Below are 8448 nucleotides of genomic sequence, written 5' to 3'. Positions count from 1 at the left end.
GCACTGACCTAGATTGAGAGCATGCTCAGCCTTTCACTGAAAGGAGAGAAGTGTTGAACCTTTGACAAATGTGCTTTCCTTGCAACTGTCTGTTAGCCATGGCACTGTACATTTATTGAACTCAAATGCTTAAGTTCAGTGATATTGGGAATAGCTGATATTAGGTATACAAAATCGAAAAGCTCCCAATGTTGATTTGGAACCATCGAGTTTTGCAGATAGCTGGCCAATGTAATTGGGAGATCTTACTGTTACCTCTTACTTGCAGTTTTGGCAACGCACATTTGTAGCATCATGCTTCAGTTTATGCCCCAGTCCTATAAAGAGCTCTGTAAAGATTGGACCCTTGCATCTGCTAGGAGCCCCCACTGCAATCAGTGAAGCTCTAATGCACCCAGCAGGAGCTCCATTCTACATCATGGCCCAGCACTGTAAGCCTTTACAGAGCCTAGCACAACAGGGTCCTGATCCTGATATGGAGGATACTGGGGCTAGTGCAAAACAATAATGTATGATACGCATGAATATATCTGACACCTTTCACAACCACTGAGAAAACGCATGTAATTTACATTGAAGGTACCAAGTGAAATTTGCTTGAAAAGTGATTTTTATTTAGACTGATGAAAAAGCTATTGTTTGTTAACTTATTATTTGTCACCTATGTATAAGGGACTCAGTTAGGAGCAAAGATATTAATCCTTTCATAAGGGATGATCTAAATGAGAGGTATTTTGTAACTCAGATTATTCTGAGAAAAATTTTATACTGGAAATGGAACAATAGAAAAGAAAATGGTGGTGCAGTATATGTAGCTGAATAGGTTTTAGAGTCTTGTGGGATGCAAACAGCATTGTGGCACAGATTCTTATGCAGCCTTAAAGCTCTTTAGCTTGAACTCAACAGGACACTTGGCCTAAAAAGGTTTTAAACTATACTTAATCAACTCTTAAGTCAGTGTCCACAGAACTACATTCCCCAGCATCTTTCCCAAAAGCAGGAAACCCCACTGGTAACTCTGTTTCCCTGGGTTAGATTTCTTTTCTTCTGTTGTTAATATAAGAAAATGAAGCAAAACATATTTCCTTCCTTTTATTAATGGTTAGTATTTTTCTTACAAGTCATGTCACAATCTACTATGGTAATGTTTGACTGAATATTACTTCAATGGTACCAGGAAGTCTCTCTCAAATGCATTTCACAGCTTCTGTTAAACTTCTTTAAAATATCGCTAATTATATCAGGATATATTTAAAAACAAGGAACTTCCACTGCAACAAGAAATATCAATCTAACACAATTGAAAAAGGGCAGTTCTACATGCTTGTTACATAAAAATGTGATACACATGTGCACATACACTGATTTTTAGGGGGGAAAAAGCCAACCCTGCAGGTTTGAAGAATATAAACTTATTTTATATTTACTACTAATAATTAAAACAAACCCTATTGGTGCTCACTTCTGTTTTTAAAAATTACAAAAAAACAATTGGTGTTAAGTCTTTATACTAAAATGTATTTATTTTTCTTGTACACTTGATCTGACAGCCGCTCAAACATCTAGATAATAGTCTATAATATTTCCCTGGGGGGGAAAGATGGTTTTTATTCAACATCAGTGAGAACTCCTCATGACTTTGGCTCCTAATCATGGAGTGAACTCTGCATGGGTGCAGGCATCAGCCCACACAAAGCTCATCTATAATGAGGCTATAATGAGTGAAACTGTGTAAGGAGTTTTAGGCTTCAAACAGAATCTATTTTCAAATGCTTCCTAATTTGATGGGAAAGATTATTCAGAAAATAAAGAAATCCTAGAAATGCACAGTTGAAACATTAAAAAAAAATGTAAAAAAACAAAAACAGTACAAAAACAGGTTTTGATCCTGGATGTACTTAAATTCATATACATGTAGAGTCTCACTGATCCCCAAAGGACTACTCATGTGTAACTGTCTGCAAGATCAGGGTTTAGGTGATGAGTGCCACTTCCTGGCTTTGCAGCAGCAAACTATCCCTATAATTGTGATGACATTTTTGGTGATGGGGCATAAATATAGTGAGGTAGCATAGGTGCCCATTGTATACAGTCATGGAGCTGTTGTAAACGGCTATGTTAATCTCAGTTCCATTCCAAGAACAAAAGATAAAAGTCTGTTTGATTTTTCTCATCGTTTGGCAATACTCAAAGTAAATGTATTTTTAAACAATGATGTTATCACAAACAAAGCAAAGTCAAATCTGTATGTGCAGATCCTGTGTGTGTGTGTGTGTATGTATGTGTATATATATATGTGTGTGTATATATGTATGTGTGTGTGTGTATATAAATGAAAGACCATGCCTTTCAATTATTTCTACTTGGGAATTTCTTTTAATCAGTTAGTAGTTCAGTAGTTCATATCTAAGGATGAATCATTAAATCATTTTAAGTAAACCTTTCTTTGCTATTTGTGATAACAAAGATGAATTAGGCATGGAAAAAAAACCCAGTGAAATGGTCCAAAAGAGAGCACGTACCCTTTAAACAGCTTTCAGAAATTGGTTTTAAACATTTTTTTAAAAGGGGAAACAACTGTGAATCCACAAGTTTTTTATTAAAAAATACATAAGACCTCCTACGAATTTGGCACAAAAAAAAAATCAATCTCCTTTTTCCTTATTACGGTAAGATTAAATTCCTGAATCAAAATGAGTTCCATTAGTATACCTAAATAAGCAAGTATGCTGTTCCTTCACATTTATAAGGGAAATAAGTAGGCCAATTTAGGATGGAAATGCACTTTTTCTGTCGTCAAATCAAAAAACACTTTGTTTTAAAGCCATATTTTGCAAGAATAGAACAAGAGGAATTTTAAAGACAATCAATAAAGAGCACTGCAAAAGGAAATAATTTGTTCGGCACGGAGGTCCAAATTTTAATTGAGGCTCTTGTAGACCAAATTCTGAGCTGCTGTAAGTTAGCATAGTTCCACTGAAGCTACACTGTATGTACCAGCTGAGCATCTAGAGACATCTTAACATTTCGTGTCTCCCCTATGCAGAATAGCTAATCAAAATCTTAAGAAAATGAGTCACCACAAATCAAGTCACAGGATTCTCTAATAGCATATATAAGGCCACACCTTAATAATGACAATATTCACTTTTTCAGAAATATAAAAAAATAATGGCTTAGATGAATTTCTAGCTGTATCACAACAGTACATGAAAGCTAAGAGTTTTATTTATTAACACTGAGGGTTTTTTAAATTTTCAATGATATTTCACTACCAAGCATTACAGCAGATATTAATCAATCTGAAACATGCTTTATAAATTGATCTAAAAAATTATACAGGATAGCTTGGCTTCAGCATTTCTTGTCCCTCATCTACTACTAAATTAGAAACATGTTTACAGAACAAACAGCAAGGTCCTGTAGCTATCACAAGCTCAGAAGTTCCCGCCATTCACCATTTGTGTTCCCAGATGGATATTCTCACTGCTTTGAGCCTGACCGAATTTTATTCTCCCTTTAAAAGGTGCTGGTTGTAGTTGTGGTTGTCAGACGTCTTCCAATATAAATCCTTGGGGAAGAGAATACATGTGAACACGCATTTCACTTTAAAAAGAATGTACAGCATGTAAGGAATGTGTTTTCCCTCATCAGATTACTAGTATGTAATTTATAGAAGCAGTAGCAGTACCTTCTATTGTTAAGATTGCAAAAGTTTGTTATAAACACCAGCTTTTGGTTGCTTATGATTCTGTGTACTCTTGACCCATAATTCTCACCAGATTAAGAGGCAAAATAATGTGCTCAATGTAAGCTGAGCTGTGTTACACCCACTCAGTTATTTGATTTACTGTTTTCATCGATCACTTTTTATTGTTTGTTCATTGTTTTTTTACCTCAATATGATTTCACTATTATTCTATGTTCTTTCCTGTATTCGTTTGCTTTTCTCAAATGAAAGAAATGACCACTATGAAAATTAACCATTGTGACCACATTTAAACGTAGCACTTCATGAAGGTCTTACAAGTTGTGATCTTCTGCGACTGTATCCGTAAGTGAGCTAGAATGTTGCAAGGTCGGAGAAATTCTGAAGTCAATTAATGAAGTACATATAATATTATAGTATTCTTGTTCATACTTCAAATGAAAACTCTGGTGTGTTTCTATAAATTTTGAACAGTCAGGTTTTTTTATTTCTATTTAATCAACTTTGTAGACTTATTTTAAGTGAGTTTAAACATATATTTAAGATTTGGGGGAAAGTAAAGGTTGGATTGTTTAAAATCACTTATTTTATTAGATGGTTGGGGTCTAGGATTTGTATATTAAGTTAGCTAATCTGTGCCCTCACACACCTAGGAGTGTGTACCTTTCAGATATTTCTCCCTTATCTGCAGTCTGACCCTAACCAATTGGATTGGGTGTGTGAACAGAGAGAGGAAATAAGGTACTCTCCATCAGGGAAGGCATACTGAAAACAAGCCAATGAGAACTTGCCAGTGCTGTTTACAATTATTAAGCCTGATTCTTATTTTATGTTCAACAGTTTTACAATGGTCGAACCCCTGGAATCTAGTGCTGATTTATGCTGGTATGAGATCACAACAAGTCACGCTGCCCTGTGGAATGAGCAAGCTTCACCTTGTTTGTTTATAATAATGGCTCTGCAACATATGGCAAACCTTCCCCTTCCCCCCGGAACTTCTAGAGGCCTCTTCAGAGGTCCAGCATCTACACAGGTGAGAGGGCAGAGACTGAGCAGATAAGGGAGAAAGAAAGATTGTGGCTGGTGGGGGAAGCAGATCATCCCCCTTTAACCTCAGAGAGAGTCCTAGGAAAAGACATGACAATTGAGAATTCTATGTCCTTTCCACAAAGCTCATTCCTCTAGGGTTGTGACAAGTCCCTAGTAAACCTCCATGGTGCCTTGATGTGGATGGGCCTGGCCTCCCACAGATTCCCTAACATCTGTGGGGATACCTGGGTATCTTCTGGGTTTAGGGATAAGCTCTGAAGCACCCTCTACAGGTAGGGAAACCCCAGCCCTGAGTGGATGGAATTGAGGGATTGATCTCTTCCCCCAGTCCCTTTCCTACAAGTCAGTATGATCTGGCCCAATGCTAATTTGAAAAAGACCCCTCTCGTTGTTTTTATAGACGCTCGCATGTTTCTGAAATGTGGAATAAAACCCACTGGCTTTTTTCCCTTTAAAGTTAAAATCCACCCATCACAACAGAACTGAATAATATGTCTGTATAATTCCTAACTTCAGCTTTTGACAGTTTTCTAGGTAAATACTCAACTACTGAGAAAAGCATTGAGGAAAACTGACCCATACAGCAATGCCACAAGCAACAGGTAGGACACTTGCAAAACATAAGATGACTGGTCAGGTCTGGCCATACTTTGCTTTGCTTTTGTGATACAATAGCTTCAAAGTAGTGGATACTAGTTAGTGAATAACTGGTCAGTGTGTCAAATAGTTGTACCATTTCAATTGTAGGCATATGAAGAACTACAGGTTGGAACGACACTATTCAGATAACAGATGGGTGAAAGCTACAGTAGAAAGACTTTCTTTATTTAAAAAAAAAACAAAAACAAAAACTTACCCTAGCCCTATGGCAAGCAAATGAGAGAGAAGCAGAGATGGAAGGAAAACCTTTAAAAATTCTGCTGAGAATATGCCCCCTTTCTTCATCATGCTTGTGTTTCTCATGCTGAGAGAGGCAGTACGCTTAGGGTGTTTAAAAAGAAATTCTCTAGTTTAGGAGAGGAAAACAAACATCATGTTAGCAAATATACATTTACCACCCATAAAAATAAAAGCCCCAGCAGAAGGACTGCAGGATGCTGAGGACACTCACTTTGGTGGGATGTTCTCAGGCCTACTGGACCAATCCCATATCCAGTCTGAATTTTTCTGCAAGAGCCTTTCTATTTCTTTTCTTCTTTCAAGAAAATCTTCTTCAGACTAAAACAAAGAGTCTTCATCAAACAGTGCACTAGATGGTTATGACTACACAAATCACTACCACCACCATCCTTTTAGAAACTGGACTGACTTACAGAACTTGGACTCTCCCTGGCTTTGCCCACCGTAAGGCCATTTTGGGTTGTACTGCTACATGCAGCCCTCTCATCTGTCCCCCATGCTAATTCTCAAGTTCGCTTGTGGTGTCCATATGTTCCTGCAACCCAGTATTCAATGCCTTCCCTCTATGCATTTTTTTATTTTATTTTTTTAAAATTTCAGCCAAAATGGTTCAATCACTTCCAACAGGGCTAGGGAAAAAATGTGTTTTACCCATGACAAACCATGTGAAAAGCTCTTCTGTCCCCATGCTTTGGCACAGGATGTGAAATTTGGCAAAGGGTGGCCTTTGTGTCAGGGATGTGGCTTTGCCATCCCTGTGAAAATAGGCATTGAGAAACCTGAGGTACAGAGCCTGGGACTGAGATGAGGAGCCAGGGATGGGGAAGAGACAGGACTCCGACAGAGATGGACTGGCTGGAGGGGGATGGTTTGGAAGGTGTCAGACTTGGGGGGTAGAAGGGTCCATGAGCACCAGAGTACACTCTTCTCCTGAGCCCGGAATGGAACCCAAGATTCTTAATCTCACCACTCCACGGCTGTCAGCAAATAACTGAAACCTCAGGCAAAATCTCCTCTCTCCTCCTCCTCCTGTGATACTCCATATAGAGGATGACAACCTGCGATCAGTTACTCCCTTAGCTCAACTGGCAGAAGTCTGCATGCTGAATCTAAAGGTTCCAAGCCTGCTGATGACCCATGTGGGTTTCAATATGATGCCACATAATGAAAGGCTTGTTTTCAGTTCACTTTTTAAAAATCTAAGAAACCACACACACACCCCACTATATAAAAAAACACCATCACATTATGAAGGTTACAAAGTCAAGTACTCAAAAGCTAGGAAAAGCTTTCCTCAGAAACTTAAACTTAGAAGTTGCCTCTGAAATCTTAATTTTGTCCCCTTGTGAACATGTATTATGATATAGTCTTAATTATGTGATCCCATACTAATTTTTCCATAGGTTCCCCACTTCATTCAGTGCATAGGGTGGACTTGCTTTGAAGATTAATCAGGGTTGAATATAGAAGGTGGCTATTGTCTGTAGGACCCTGCCTCATATGTTGCAGAAGTTGGAAGGTGTGTAGTAAATGAGGCAGGGGACTCCAGGAAAAAGAGAGGATGGTTTCATGATTATGGTAGTTGAATGGTGACCTGGGAAACTGGATTCTATTTCTGCATCTGCTTCAGAAAGCCTATATGTTGTTGGGCAAATCACCTTAAACCAAACTTTTCCCACATGGTCACTAATTGTTTGAAATAGTTTTAAGATGCAGTTTGTTTCTGAGCACAATTATACAATACAGGGTTGGCTGTGATAGCAGGTGACTGGACTTGATGACCCTGGAAGACCCTGCCAGTCGTATATCCCTGTTCCTTGTTTTCTCAGTGCCTGACTTGACTCTTGCATCTGATTTGCAGAAGTTGTGAGCATTCACAGCTGCAACTGAAGTCAATGGGAGCTGTGCTTTGAACATATAATGAATTATGTAATGTTAAATTCTTGAAAAAATAAGGTCCTAGGCATCTCAAACTGAACACCAAAATTTGTGGATACTTCTGACCTTACTCTCTCTCTCTCTCTGCCTCAATTTCCCATCTATCAAATGGGGATACCACACCCTCACCTCAAAGGGGTGTTGTGAAAATAAATTCTTTAATGTTTGTAAAGAGTTCAGATACTGGTGAGCACTATGGAAAAGCCCATGAGGAAATTAATTCTGTCTTCAGAGCAGCATTTGAATAATATACAGTAAATAAGGCCTGGGGCCACACGTTGAACAATGAGGAGAAAACAAAATATTGAATAGTTGCTCATTAAGTGTGCACTGAATGAGGCAGGGGTCCTGTTGGGGGAAAAAAGAGTATGTGATCATGTAAGTTAAGACTGTGATATGTGTACACAGGGAAGCAAATTGAGGTCATACAGAACTTTAATTTTGGCATAATAACTTTTGAGTGTTTGAGTTTGCAATCTTATTTTCTTTTTAATGAAGGTTTTCTTTTGTGTATAATATATATCAACAGTTCACTCATGATTCTCTCTCTCTCTGCAAAAGTGTGTGTGATATATATAAATAAATAAAAAGAGGGAGTGGGAGAGAGTATATGAATGAATGAAAATATTACCTCCTCAGTGATGTGTGTATATTTAGCTCACAAAAGCTTATGCTCAAATAAATTTGTTAGTCTCTAAGGTGCCACCAGTCCTCCTTTTCTTACTCAGGATGAAGCTCTCGCTGAATCCAGACACGTGATTATTTGGGTTAAAGCATGCTCTGGATAGGCAGCTCATCCTTCTCTGAGGTTCTTTTGTACATTTAACTGAATTACTTATAACACTTTATCT

At 38.0% G+C, this 8448-nt stretch overlaps 1 protein-coding gene across 1 annotated transcript in view; it reads right to left on the bottom strand.

The window, feature by feature from the left end:
• Positions 1-1079: 1079 nt before the first annotated feature.
• The window catches only part of BNIP3 (BCL2 interacting protein 3), a 16926-nt gene continuing 9557 nt past the window's right edge, over positions 1080-8448 (bottom strand). Inside the window, exons 4-6 of the mRNA XM_038408990.1 lie at positions 5871-5977; positions 5616-5765; positions 1080-3571 (exon numbers count right to left, since the gene is read on the bottom strand). Coding sequence (XP_038264918.1) covers positions 3520-3571; positions 5616-5765; positions 5871-5977 — 309 coding nt within the window. The 3' untranslated portion in view covers positions 1080-3519. The remainder of the gene's footprint in view (positions 3572-5615; positions 5766-5870; positions 5978-8448) is intronic.

This window comes from Dermochelys coriacea, chromosome 7 (genome assembly GCF_009764565.3).
Source record: "Dermochelys coriacea isolate rDerCor1 chromosome 7, rDerCor1.pri.v4, whole genome shotgun sequence".
In the NCBI taxonomy this organism is placed as follows: Eukaryota; Metazoa; Chordata; order Testudines; family Dermochelyidae; genus Dermochelys; species Dermochelys coriacea.
Note: the sequence above shows the minus strand (reverse complement) of the source record. Positions and strands in the feature narration are given on the sequence as shown.